Source organism: Monodelphis domestica, chromosome 8 (genome assembly GCF_027887165.1).
Source record: "Monodelphis domestica isolate mMonDom1 chromosome 8, mMonDom1.pri, whole genome shotgun sequence".
Taxonomy (NCBI): Eukaryota; Metazoa; Chordata; class Mammalia; order Didelphimorphia; family Didelphidae; genus Monodelphis; species Monodelphis domestica.
The window spans coordinates 81,692,317-81,707,255 of NC_077234.1; the positions used below are offsets into that span (position 1 = coordinate 81,692,317).

At 34.5% G+C, this 14,939-nt stretch overlaps 1 protein-coding gene across 5 annotated transcripts in view; it reads left to right on the forward strand.

Moving 5' to 3' along the window:
- KANSL1L (KAT8 regulatory NSL complex subunit 1 like) overlaps window positions 1–14,939 on the forward strand; it is a 128,495-nt gene that overhangs the window by 68,088 nt on the left and 45,468 nt on the right. For 4 of the 5 annotated variants that reach the window (XM_056808134.1, XM_056808131.1, XM_001364488.4 and 1 more), the window contains one exon: window positions 8,686–8,890. In XM_056808134.1, coding sequence (XP_056664112.1) covers window positions 8,686–8,890 — 205 coding nt within the window. The remainder of the gene's footprint in view (window positions 1–8,685; window positions 8,891–14,939) is intronic. The other variant, XM_056808133.1, reaches the window with a different exon arrangement.

The window sequence follows — 14,939 nt, forward strand, 5'->3', positions numbered from 1 at the left end:
CCTCTCCACTAGTGTAATCCTATGTTCTATTTCCTCTGTAATTAACTTTCCTTTTATAATTTGGATGCTTTGCCAGTTGGTGCATACATTTAATATTTCTATTACTTCATTATCTGTGTTATCTCTTAGCAACATGCATTTTCCCTATTTTAGTCTTTGTTTTTGCTTTTGTTTTGTTTCACATCTTTATTACCACTCCTGCTTTTTAAAATTCAGTTGAAGCATAATAGATTCTGTTCTAGCTAGTTATTTTTCTTTTCTTTTTTCATTTTTTGACTTTGTTTTATTGTTTCTTGATGTCTTATGGTGTCATCTTCTCCCACTTGACCAATTCTAATTTAGAAGGATTTCTCTATACCTAATTTTCTTGGCTTCTTGCATTGCTTTCACTTTTCCCATTTTTTACTCTAACACTCTTATTTGATTTTTAAAAATCTTTAAACAAAATCTCTTTCTTTAGTAGCTAGTTTTGGGGACTTCCAAGACAGTGTGATTTGGAGAGAGGTATGGTCATTGCATTCTTGGTCTGCATTTTGGTTCTTATCCAGAAAGAATCCCTGTTCCTATACAATTGCAAGCATAGTTGGTCCTTTCCTCCCTGACACTGGAACCAAAAACTAAGGTCCCTGTTCCCTCTGCCCTGCAACAGTGACCTCTAGCATCCCTATCCCTTCTTCCCACAGATGTTCTTCTTTGCCCTGGATCTATATCCCAGAACTGGGTAATGGTCAATAGTGTTGCCAAATGGTACCTACTTTTCTATCCAGGTCTTCCTTGTAACCTATCTCTGACCAGGTATTCAGTCCTCTTGCCATATCTGGACAATGAGATTTCCCAAGTTTGCTGTTGCATCTAACTACCTCAGAGGCTCACAGTCAGTGTAGCCATTGTATTGTGCTCCTGGCCAGATACCACATCAGTGCTATAGACCTCTCTTCATGGCCTCTGGTGTTATCCTAAGCTGAAAAATGTCTCATCTCAACCTTTAGTTGGTTATACCACTTGAGAATTTGAATCAACTCATTATTTTGAAACTGTTTGGAGGAAAATGTTGGGAGAGTTTGGCTTGAATGCCCCTTATGCTCTGGCATCTTGGCTCTGCCCCTAAAAAAATGTGACTTTGGAAGAGTGAGATTATGAGAAGAGAGATTTGAATAGTAATTAATCAATAGGCAATATTAAGGATCCCTACAAGGGAAGGAGCTTTTCCTTATAAGTGTTTCCCCTTGTTTAATTAAAAAAAACCCCACATCTTTAATGTCAAAAAAATTTTTAAAGTTCATTAGTTTTAAATGGAATTTTTAAAAATATATTTCTTTACTTGTATATTTAAGAGAATTTCACCTTCTTTTGATGACTTAGGGTGGAAATGGGGTATAATACACTAACCTCAGAGGCTATTCAGGGAAGGTAAAACAGTCTTAGTGTCTTAGTATTAGATGATACAAATAGCTATACGTTTTTGCTTTTCTCACTGTAAGTTAACACTTTTTTTTCAACTATTGCTGCGTTAAAATTGTGTCTAAAATCAAACATGTTCTGTCACTTACCATTTGTCTTTCCTTCTCACCTGATGGATTCCCTCCTGCCTATAAGCATTCTCTTTTCTCCTCCATCCTCAAAAAAATCTTCCTTTGATCCTTCAGCCCTTGCTAACCCTTTTTCTATTATCTTTTCTGCCCCTCCTGGCTAAACTTCTTGAGAAGGCTGTCTACACTATGTACTTCTACTTCTTTTTTCACTCCTAACTCTACAATTTGGCTTCTGACTTCATTCCACTGAAATTGCCCTTTCCAGAGTTATCAGTGGTCTCTTAATTGCCAAAATCAATGGCGTTTTCTCATTTCTCATCCTCTTTAACTTCTCTGCAACCCTTGACACTGTTAATTTTACTCATTCCCAAAGTTTCTGAGACATTGCTCTCTTGGTTTTCTTCTAATCTCTCTGACCCCTCCTCAGTCTCTTATGATTACCCTACAGAGCTCTATTTTGGACCAGTTCCTCTTCTCCCTTTGTGCTGTTTCACTTGGGAATTTCATCAACTCCCATGTATTTAATTATTATCACTATAATGACAATTCTTAAAGCCATATATTCTATCCTAACCTCTCTGATGACCTCTAGTCTTGCATTTCTGACAGATTTTTAGACACTGAACTTGAACTTGTCCTAAATGGAATTCATTACTTTTCCCCAACATGCTACCCTTTCTAAACTTCCCTATTATTATTGAGGGTAATACTCTCCCAGTCCCACAGGCTTCCAACCCAGTTGTCCTCCTTGACTCTTTTCTGTCTCTTACTTCTCATATCCAAGTTGTCCCAAGGCCTGTCAATTTCACTTTTGCCAAATTTCTTGAATATACCACCTCCGCTTCTCTGATACTACCACTAGCCTGCTCTCCCATGCCTAGAATTCTTTCTCATCTTTGCCTCCTGGCTTCCCTCACTTTCTTCAAGTCCCAGCTAAAATCTCATGTTCTATAGGAGTCTAATGCCTCTTAATTCTAGTATATTTCTTTGGTTAGTTATTTCCCATTTATCCTATACATAGCTTGTTTGCATATATTTATTTGCTTCTTATTTCCCCCTTGAGATCATGAAACCCTTGAGGACAGAGACTTTTTTGTTTTTCTTTGTATCCCCAATGCTTAGGCCGATCCCTGGCATATGGTCAGTGCTTAATAAAATGCTCATTAACTGACTGTGAAAAATGGACTTTGTGAATATGAACCTTTGAAGCCATTGCTGCTTAGTAAATTTTTAAAGTGAGTGGCTTTTATGGAATTTATTTTGCCCTCAAAAGTTTTATTTTTCTTATAAGTTCTCAGCTATGTTGTAAATGGTTGAGATTACTTAGATGTGACCTCTTTGTCAGAGTGTTATTTTGCTTCTAGTCTAATTCATTAAAATTCATTTTATATTATATAGCATAAGAGTAGTATATAAACACATATTTACAAATATACATTTTATACTTTATACAGTTTATACTTTTATAATATATACTATATAATTCTCAGAATTAGTAATTATACATGTAAGTATTGAAAGACAGCTAAAGGCTATAGAATTAAATTTATTTTTCATTTGTTTTGTGCTTTCATATTTAAGGCTCCAATGTTCTTATAATTTTTTAAAAGTAAATTTACTCAGTTATTTTTTAATCAATTCATTAATATACTTTTTGATTGATCTTATGCACCAAAAAATTATCAAAAAGTTTTTAGTTAAAAATAACTTTGGCATCAAGGTTCAAAGTTAAGTACCTGAGGACAAAGTTTATAACAAAAAAAGCACTGTATAACTTACTTTACCATAGCAAAGAGTAAAGGTTAGAATTTATCTTCTAGAACTATTGAAAATGTTGTAAATGACTTTTCCCCATTGATTTCTATTACCTCCAAACAAGTGAAGTTTTAAACTTTGAAATAATGTCTGGATTTGGCTTTTCTTTTGGCTTCAAAGTGTTTTTAGACATGACATGAAATAAATAACATGCACTTCTAGTGAATCAATTAAATTACTATTTCATTATGATAATTATTTCACATCAACACTGCTTATTTGCTTAAGTTGTAATTTGTTCAGAAATATCAAACTTATTTTCATTAAAAGCAGTATGTTTTATTTTGGTTAGTGTTTTTATAATTGTACATGTGCTTGTCTTTGTCATTCTTGATTATTTTACATTACAAATTCTCCACAGGTGGAGATACCATAGTAAACTAATATATGATAGATTAAGCATGATAATCTATTATAATTTTATTATGAAATGGTGATTCTTCTATAATAAAATAATTTTTTGAAATGTAATATAAGGGTTTTTTTTAACCCTTACCTTCCCTCTTAGAATCAATATAGTGTATTGTTTCCAATGCAGAAAATTATTAAGGATTAGGTAATGGGGGTTAAATGAGTTGCTTAGGATCACACAGCCAGGAAGTGTCTAGGGCCAGATTTGAAACCAGAACCTCCCATCCCTGGACCTGGTTCTTAACCTTGAGCTATCTTGCTGACCCATAAATTTAAAGTTAAAGCTAGAAGAGTTGAACGTCATTCTTCTGATAATATACATATTCTTTGGTCATCCTTTGGTCTGTTTCTTATTTTTGTTTAGAGTTTCTTTAGATTCTTGCTGTAGGTTAAGAAACTCTGAATGTGTAGTAACTTCTTTTCTGTGGTGATTAATGTAGTTTATGTGCCAAATCAGCTTCATTGAAAAGAATATGGTTTATTTATTGAATGTGACCAAAATCAATGTTTTAATCTTAATTAACATCAATCCCCCTTTTGTTTGAGAGAAAGCATTCTGATAATTTTTTCAAAAAAAATTTAGCAGGGGGCAGCAAGTGGATTGAGAGCTAGGCCTAGAGACTGGAGCTTCTAGGTTCAAATTTGACCTCAGGTACTTCCTAGCAGTGTGACCCTGGGCAAGTCACTTAACCCCCATTGCCTAGCCCTTACTGCTGCTCTACCTTTGAAGAAAAACACAGTATTGATTGGTATGGGTTTTAAAAAAATTAGCAGTAACATAAAAGTAAATAAAAATCAAGAGTTCAAAATGACAGTTTTGTGTGAATTCTGGCTTGTTTTATAAATGAATTTATATTTTAAAGTATTTTAGAACATATTTTGGTCTCTGCTTTCACACATTTGAATTTTTAATAGTGAGCATTTAATTTTTTATAAATAAGTAACTTAACAATTGAAAATTCTTCCCACTTGTTTGAATAAGTAGTATAAAATGGCATTATTTTTTAAAATGATTTTGTATTTTGTTTGATATATAAACTAATAATATTAAACATTTGAAATATATGACAATTGGCATTCTTTACAAACTTGATTTTTCATGTGTAGATGGTTAGGCCAAACTCTTTTGGAATGTTTGTAGATCTTTAACACTGGATATAATTTAATTACCATAACATCTGCTGCAAAGAGAGCTTCATTGTTTATAGAAAATCCTCTGGAAGAGCATTCCCATCAGGAGAGTGGGGCCTTGAAAAAGAAGTTGATGCTATTCAGTGTTTCCCATGATAGGTGCCTTTCAATTATTTTCTAAAATAAAATATTCTTAATGTTTAGGTATGAGACTTTTGTATAGGCTAAAAGTTTTTGGCTTCACTCATTTCTTACTCGAGTTATGGTTTTTTTTACCACCCTCACTAATTCCCATGTTTGCATTGAAATCATCAAGTATAAAACCATATTTTCATTTAATTTGGAGAATCTCATAAAGTTCTTTGCATAATTTTTTTACCTTTCTTCTCTTTAGTAGATATTGACTCATAAGTTTTCATTTGTTTTCAGTGATTTTTAAAAAATTCTTATGGCAACTGAAATACAAGATAACCAGATTCCCCAAGAAATGGTGATTCTTTTTATTTTTGCAAAAAATGGTAAAAATAAACTCCACTGATACCTTTATTTATTTTTTTTTCTAAGAGAAGCTTATGAGCCCTCTTATTAGCTGTACCTTCCTTCTCTGCTTTCTGGTTTCATTTATAGTGAGAGAGGCTGATAGCAGTTTATATCCCCTAGTAATTTGTAAATTTATTAGTCACTGTATAGGGAGTTCATGTTTCGAGCATTGCAGTCAAGTAAATGTTTTATAGATGGTCTAGAGACTGATTTTTAATAACTTTTACATATTTTTACTCTACTGAAGAAGTGGAAAGGGGTTACACAAAATTGCTTGCATGGATCTCCATGGCCAAATCATTTGTTACCAAGTGATCAGTTGAGCCTTTTCATATTTAATTAAGCTAGTCAGAGCAGAGCGTCTGTAATCTCAGATAGTGTTCTCCTAGACTCATAGGATCATAAATTTAAATCGAGAAGCGACCTCTCATTTATTTTTAGTCTTCTAATTTGATATCAAACTGAGTTTCAACCTGTTGAGCACTGATTCCGATTGCACATGGATATCTGATTCTAAAATACCTCCTAAGCATATGTATTATGTGTGTATATCTATGTCTTTATGTGCATGTGTGTATATCTACATATATACACATACATATTACATAATAATACATACATATTACAAAACAAATTGTAATATAGGGGGAAAAGGAGAATAGTCAGAGAGATTAGGCAAGGCTTTTTGTAGGTGGTACTTGAGCTGGATTTGAAGTGAACTAGGGATTCCTAGAGGCAGAGGTAAAGAGGAAGAATATTCCAAGCATGAGACAGCCTGTGAAAGACATGGTAATAAGAAATAGAATTTCCTTTGGAAAGAATGTCAAGAAGGCCAGTTTGCCTGAATGATAAAAATACCTAAAGAAGAGTAATATATAAAGAGCCTGGAAAGGTAGGTTGGAGCCAAGTTGTGGAAGGTTGTAAATGCCAAATGGAAGAGTTTATATTTGACCTTAGAGATAATAAAGAATTAATGGAGTTTATTGTCCAGTTAATCAACAAGCCTCTTTAAAATGCTTGCCATGTTGCCAACAATGATAGTTACTAAGGATATGAAGACAAAAATAGAACATTCCCTGTCTTCATGAAGTTTACGTTCTAATGGGGAAACAACATGCACACATATAAACCTAAAGAAGATACATATAAAGTAAATGGAAAGGCTCTAGTAGTAGGGCTTCATTGTGAAGAAGGTACCTACCATCGCCCTCTGTGCTGTCTACACATATGCCCATCCTTAATAATCCCTTTACTTCTTTCTATCACCTGTGATATCCATTGTTCTGTCATTTGTGGCTAAGCTCCGTCTTCTTGAATATTTCTCCTCTGGTTTTTTATTGTCATTGCTCTTTACTGGTTCTCTTATTTGGTTGATAAGATCTTTTGCTGGTTCTTCATCCTTCTTACATTGATCAGCTGTGGATGTCCCCCAAGTTTCTGCCCTGGACCCTCTTTTCTTTCTACTTTATCTCATTTGGTGACTTCATCAAATTCCCAAGAGTTCAATTATTATATCTATGGAAGTAGTTCCCATGCATTACCAGCTACCTTAACGAATGTCCCATAAACATCTCAAACTCAACATGTCCAAAACAGAATCCATTTTCTTTCCCATTATATCTTCCCCTTTTCATAACTTTCCAATTTCAGTCAAAGATGCCACTATCCTTCCAGATGCCTCGATTCCCAATTTTGGTGTTGTTTTTAACTGCTCACTCTCACTCTACTTTAACCAATCTGTTGCCGGTTTTACTTTCACCACATCTCATCTATATATCCCCTTCTGTCCATTCACACAGCCATCCCTCTTAGTTCATATCCTTGTGGCCTCTTAGCTTGTTGTGACTTTCTCACTGGTCTCCCACATCAAGTCTTTCCACTTCAGTCCATCTGCAAAGGGGATTTTTTTTTTCTATGTATGACAATGTCACCGCCCTCCTTAATGAGCTCCAGTGGCTCCTATTATGTCTGGATCATATGTGAAGCACTGTGTTTGGCATTTAAAGCCCTTCACATTTTGGCCCCTTACTACTTTTTCAGAATTCTTATACTTTTCTTTCTTCCATGAAACCTCTGATTCAGCTACCTTGGCTTACAAGCAATTTCTTGAATATGGCAGCCCATCTCTGTGCTTTTGCACTGGTTCTCCCTTATGCCTGGAATGTCTCCAGATATCTCCTTTACCTATAAGAAGTCTCTGACTTCCTACAAGATTCAGCTCAAATCCCATCTTTTCCAGTAGGCCTTTAATTGTTCCTCAGCTTTTAATATCTTCCCCTCTCAGTTTACCTTCTATTTATATTGGATATATACTTGTACATGTCTAGCAATGTTATGTATCTAGTACTTATTGTATACTCCAGCATGCTACCTGAGGGCAGGGACTGTTTTGGCCTTTTAAAAACATTTTACCCAATTTAGAAATTTAAAAAAATAGTCAAAAAAAATTTTTTTCCTTTCTCCATTAGAAAAAAAATCACATCTGTCAGGAGGTATCTTCATCAGTCCTCTTGAACCATGAATGGTCATTTCATTGACCAGTTGATTGGTATTTCAGTTGTTTTTACAGTGTTGTTGATATTATATAAATTATTCTTGTGGTCTTCTCACTTCACACCCTATCAGTTCATACAAATCTTTCCAGGTTTTTCTCAAACATTGCCTTTTACCATTTCTTAAAGTAGAATAATATTCCCTTATATTCATATATCATCATTTGACCATTTGACCAATCTTCCCCAGTAGAGGAGTACCACCTTATTTAGTTTACAATTCTTTGTTTAAAAAAAACAACTTCTATCATTATTTTTGGAGTGTCCTTTTCTACTTTCTTTGATATATTTGAGATATAGTTTGCCTTTCTTTGTATCTTCAGCACTTACCATAATGCCCGGTATATACTAAATGCTTAAAATATGATTGTCAATTGACTGACATACTATTGGAAAATAAGGGGAGGCATAGATGCCCATTTCTATCAGGCATTTTTAAAAGTCTTGTTCTTTAAGTCATATAATAATTATTTGGTGTAGAGAAGCATTTGTTTCAAAAGATAAAAAAGAAGTGTTTTCAGTACTAGGAGTGGAATTGAAATTTTAAGTTCTTAATTATTTTCTCTCAATTCTACTACTAATCATCATAACAAAATTGTCTAGGATAAGTTTTCTGCAGTTGTAATAGTGGTACAGCAATTTAAATTTAGGTTTTTTTCCTTTTTTTGTCTGATTTTTTTCCCAATTATTTCATGGCATTTCAGTGCTTCAGAGAATTTAGATGAACTCTCTTCCTCCAGTAGCTGGTTACTTAACCAGAAGCATATTAAGAAAAGGAGAAAAGACAGAACAAGATTGAGATCTCCATCTTTGACTCTCATGAGCACAGCAGCACGAACAAGACCTCTTCAGAGTTTCCACAAACGAAAACTCTACAGATTGAGCCCTGCTTGTTATTGGATTCCAAAGGTAAGATTGTTTTTGGTGGGAAGAAAGAATAAATAATACATGAATAAAGATATCAACATTTGTCTATATTATAGATGATAGGATACTCACTGTACACAATTTCTTAAAATCATTACATCCAGCATGGTCTAGTGGAAAGACTTGGATTTGGAATAAAAAATTTGGATTTTAATTCTGACACAGCTACTTACTAACTCTATGATCCTGGAAACATATTGGGACTTTATAAAATGAGCGTGTTAAACTAGAGGATCTTTAAGGGCTCTTTGAGTTCTAAGCTCCAGAGCGAATTAAACATTTATAACAAATGTATTTGAGTTTAGGGTTATCAGTAATTGAATTGATGATAAAATACAGCAAAATAAAAGGTTTCTGATCACACTGCTAATATTTATCCACAAATGTGTTAAATTAATTTTTAACAAGTCTTGTTTCTAAAAAGTAATTTTACTCGTGAAGATAAGCAGAATGTCAATTTCACAAATATTTCATGAGTGTTTTAGAACAGAAAGTTTGTAGAACTGGTAAATATTTTAGAGGCAAAGAAATTGGCCTTCAGTCTTCCTTATTTGCCTATCTCCACTAATTCTGCTTCCTTTCTCTTATCATTTTTTTGATCATTGTTTGTTTAATTCAGCTAAAATTTATTTTACTAAAAGCATCAAAGTTAGAAAAACTCCCTTTTGTTATCCAAATTATATAGTACCAGAACCATCAAGTGTTTCAGGTGAAATAAATGAACTTTAATTTCTTTTATGATACATAATAACATAAGAAGACCTTATTGTTTTTGTCACTTAACATTTATTACTATTTATTATAATAAGTATTTAAAATTATCTTTTCATACTTTGATTTAACTAATTACCTTATATTATTGAAAAAGTATAGTGTTGGCAGGAAGACCAGGGTTCAGATTTTGTCTCTGACAATAGCTTCTTGTTGCCCACTACACTATATCTAAGGCACTAAGTTACAAATAAGTTGCTGATTTGCATTGGTAGAAGGAGTTCATATATAGGGAATTCTCCAAATTGATGAAATAAAAGATTGACTAAAATTAAAAATTACAAAAGTGATTAAATGAAAGTTAAGAGAATTTATTTCAGTTCCATGAGAAGCCAAATCAATTGTAAATATAAGTGTTACTTCATTAAGGTTTGGGGCCTTTGGGTAGTTTATTTTATCCCTCCTTATAAAATCACTCTAGGGAAAAAAGAATCTATTTAACTTTAGGGTTAATTCCTTTTTTTAAACCCTTAACTTCTCTCTTAAAATAGATACTAATATTCTAAGACAGAAGAGTGGCAAGGGTTAAGCAGTTAAACTTAAATGACTTGTCCACGGTCTCACAGTATGACGTGTCAGAGCTCAAATTTGAACCTGGATCTTCCTGATTCCAGCCCTGTTGACCTATCAGTTGTGCTACCTAGCTGCCCCTTCACGGTAATTCTTAAATTAATTTTAAAAGTGGTTACTTAAAAATTGACGCTTGAGATTTAAAAAATGTGATTGATTAAAAGTAGAATTATTAGCTCAAAATACTTTCCTATATATGTTTACAATAATATATAATAAATAACTTGACTTACTGTCATCCTTTTCATGTAGAGGCAGCATGTTTTGGGGGATGGAGGACTGAAAGACCTGGGTTCAGGTCTTTTGACCTGAAGTAAATCACTTAAGACTCATCTCATACTTTACGCATCCTACCTTCTGCAGGAGGCCTTTCTTGGGCCTCTTGTCCCGTTTCCTCGGCCTGTCCCAAGAAGAGCCTTCCCCCTGAGATGACCTTCCGTCTACTCTCAATGTCTTATATTGTATTTCCATTATAATGTGTGCTCCTTGAGGCCAGCGACCATATTATGTGCCTTCCATGTATCCATAGGACCAAGCACAGCCTCTGGCATATAGTGCTTAATAAATGCTTGTTGGCTGACTGACAACCAGAATAGTTGCTGGTCTACATTGTTAGAGGGGATGTCCTTGCTAGGTGCTACCACACCGATGTAAACTACCCCCTCAAAAAATCATCTATAACTAACTTCATCTTGTGTTGAAGTGATTCACACAGTCCTACCTTCCGGCTTTAATCGTAAAGACGTTTTTGCTTGCCCTCCTGGGTGCTGTAGAGCACAAGTGAGTCTGTGCCACCATCCCTGTTTCGTCCTTGCTTCCGTAGTGCTACGTGACAATGTCTTACCTTTGGTTCCTAAGTAAGCCCTCAGCTTCATTATTCTTCAGACTAAGTGTCTCCCCGTTTGCATTCTAAGGGATCTCCTGTGGCATCTTTCTGGGGTACTTACTTGCCAGATTGTCTGTCCTCTGGCCTCTTCAGTAACTGCTGTGTACACTGTGCCCTTGTTTTCTTGCTTTGCGGTGTCAGGTAAGATTAGGAAGCTGGTAGGCACTGGGGGAAGACTGTTCTGGCACCAGCCACAAGCCTAATAGTTAGATCAGAGAGCTATGGAAAGCATAGGCAGTGTACGGTTCTATGGCAATAGTACAGTCCCAAGATTTATTTGTAAGTCCTATGGGTGGAGAGGCTGACCAGAAAACACTGGTGGTAAATGGAAAACTAAAAGGGTAAAGAAGAAGGCTAATTAAAGCACCCTATTTAGTGATTTCATGATAAGTGAAAGCTGGATGAGTAGCACCTAGAGGACATAGGGTAAAACAGGTCTGGTCTATTCATATTCATTTTCAAGTATACATTTTTTATCATTACATTCATGTTTTGATTTATAAGTCTAAAAAACACAAAATTTATTTTCACTTAGTGTAAGTAAGCTCCTGTAGTGCTTAGGCTATGGCCATGGAGTCCAAATGACTCTTTTTCTCATCTAAAGTTTATCTATGACTAAATTCTCTAGCCAACTTTATCAGGTGTCAAATTCCTGTGATCTCTTTCATCATCATTCTTTTGCAAAAAAAAAAAAGTTATGCTAAATTCTAGGGGAGTTAAAAAGATAATCCTTTATTTAACAATCATCTATTGCACGTGTATTATTTGCAAGGCACCATGCTAAATTTAGGGGAAATACTAAGATAATTAAAGATATTTTCTGTGTTCCCATGATGATTACAATCTAATTGATTGTAGAATTAGTTGTACATAGAAATCTGTTATGAAATGGACAAAAATGGTCAGTGCAGGAGAAGTACTTCTAATAGAGAAAAAGATGATGGTGAAAGTGTATATACTCTTGAGCACAGGCTTTTTAAGAGAAATTTTGTCATGTGGGCTTTAACTGCACTAAGTTTTAAAGCTAGAGCTCTGGCCTTTCTCACTCCTCAATCCTCTGTCCGGTTCTAGAATAGAGTAGTTGATATTTGCTCTTCATGGTTTGGCAAAGGAGAGAAGAAGTAAAGATGATAGCCATACCATGCTTGAATAATAGAATATAAATCCTTTAGTGATATTTGTTCAGTGAAAAAAGTACTCATTTTTCCCTCTTCAGGGAAAGAACTTCTTCATCCTATCTGGTATTTAACTGGTAGATGTTTAGTTATTTGGATCTGTAGAGTCTTACATAATGTGGGCATTTCTGGAAGGCTTCAAACTAACTCCTAAACCTAATTCTAATTTCTAAAGGGAATCAATTTCCAAAAAATATATATTTTAAAACTCAAAAACTCATTAAAACAATACTTGGTAGTTCTCTGAATAGATAAAAAAGGCATTTCCTCTTAAACCTGTATCAAGAAAATAGAGCAAAATATGAGCCTATATCGGTAAATTATTTCAAGTATGTGTGTGTATATATACACACATATACAATTTTGTAAACCAAAGTTTCTGATGACTCTATAAATAGGTTGATTCACTCAATAATCATTTACTTATACTACATTCTTAGGGAAACAAAAAAGATAATTAAAGACCTGGTTACTACTCTCATGTAAATTACAATCCAAAAGAATTTAGAACTAATTCTGCATGTGACCAGCTTGGTATAGTGGAATGAGAATTGGCTTTAGATGTAGGAAGATATGAATTCTAGTCCGATCTTCGGTCTGCACTGGCTGTGTGAACTTGGAGAAGTCACTTAACCTTTCAATACTCTAGGCCTGTAGTGTCAAACTCAGCTACGAACTCTCGAGAAACATTTCTCAACTACATTTTAATCTGGACACATTTGCTCTGGGCAATTCTTTAAGACAACAAATTGGATAGGAGTTGTTGACCTGCTTTGGGAAAGAGTTTCTTCATTTCAGTGTTCTTCATACAAAAGAAATCACAGGGCCATTCCCCATCTCTGTCTGTATGTGAGGTTGTTGTGTACAGGAAAGAAGTAGACGGAGTGGGAAAAGGATTATTGCTGGAATAGAGAAAGTAAGAAAAGTCTGTGAATTCGGAATACTGTCTTTGGAGGAGAAGTCTGACTCTTTTAGCAGCTAACAGAAGTTAATCAAGGCAGTGGCAGGATTCTGCCATCAGAAACCTTTTGTTCATTTATGAAGTACCTAAGTTGTTTGTTTTGTTTTCTTAAGAGATGACTAATGTGGTGAATTGAGATAGTAGAGCTACCTAACTATGAGTGATTCCTGGCGAAAGGAGAGAAAAAATAAAGAGAAGATGATAAAGGGGTGGGAAGGAAACAAGAGACGGAGACAGAGGAGGAGGAGGATCATAATGGTAACGTACAACGTGCTGTAAACTATTTGAGGAGAGAACATTTTTAGCTGAGGGGATCATGAAAGACTTTCTAGAAGAGGTGTCACCTGAGCAGAGGATTATGAAAGGAAGTGAAGAGAGCATTTGAAGTATGGAGGGACAACATGGATGAATGTATGGTGGTGGTGGAAGGTATGTTTAGTTTAAGAAACAACTGGTTATTCCATTTGATGGGAACATAGGATGGATGGATGAAGGTGAGGAATGTGAAATAAATCTGGAAAGGCAGGTTGAAGCCATATTTGGGAGAGGTCCAAGGACCAAGCTAGAGAATTTAGATATTATTCCAGATACATTAGGGATCTACTGAAGATTTTTAAACCAGAGAGAGACATGGTTAACTGTGCTGTAGGAAGGTTGTTTTGGTAGCTGTTTGAAGACTGTATCAAAGAAGAGTAAGCCTGGAGGCAGAGAACTAATTTAGGGGCCTGTTATTGTATCTAAGTGAGTAGTTTTACTAGGGCTGAACTAAGGTGGTGTCAGTGTGAATTGGGAGAAAGGGAGAGATGAAAGACATTGTGGGGGTAGTATAGACAAAATGTGGTAACTAAAGTGAAGGGTGAGGAAAAGAAAAAAGAAGTCCAAAATGCTAGCTGTATTTCAGCCTTTTATACACGTTCTATTTCAACTAGAATATTTTCTCCCTTGATTCCTCCTGTTCTCTCTTTGTGATTTGCAAAGGTTGGTCATCCCAACTCTTAGAAAACACTTTTGACTATTGATTAATCCCTCCCTTCAAGAACCAACTAAAAAGTTTTCCCTGATTTCTCCCAACTGGAAGTAATTTCTCAACTTTATTTATAGCTCTCTTTTACATTCTACCTTGTATAAAATTTTTTGTATGATAAATGTCTCATATTTACTTACAAAGACTTTGGAGAATTTCATCCATTTATCCACAACTCTGAATACAACACTTAGTGTGTATATAGTAGGTGTTTATTATTTGTTGAAGGGAATGTGTTTAGACCTTGTTCGTGTGTCTTCATTTTCCATAAAATACCTAGTACATTGCTATTTTAATATATTGTCATGGTTATTAGTATGTCTTTTGATATACTACAGGCATATAAATATGAATAAGCAAATATAACAAGTTGATAGAATAGCAGTTCAAGGTTGAGTCAAGGGTTTCACCTGAAATGTGAAGATTATCATTCAAAATAATACTGATACATTTTTCTTACTTTAGATATAAATAATATTATAATTTTTTGGTAATTTATTTTTTCCAATTATATGTGAAAAAACTCTTTAATATTCTTAAAAAAATTTTTTTTTGAGTTCCAAATTCTCTCCTTGCCCCTTCCCTGAGATGACAAGCAATTTGATATAGGTTATACATGTGCAATCATAAAACATATTTTCATA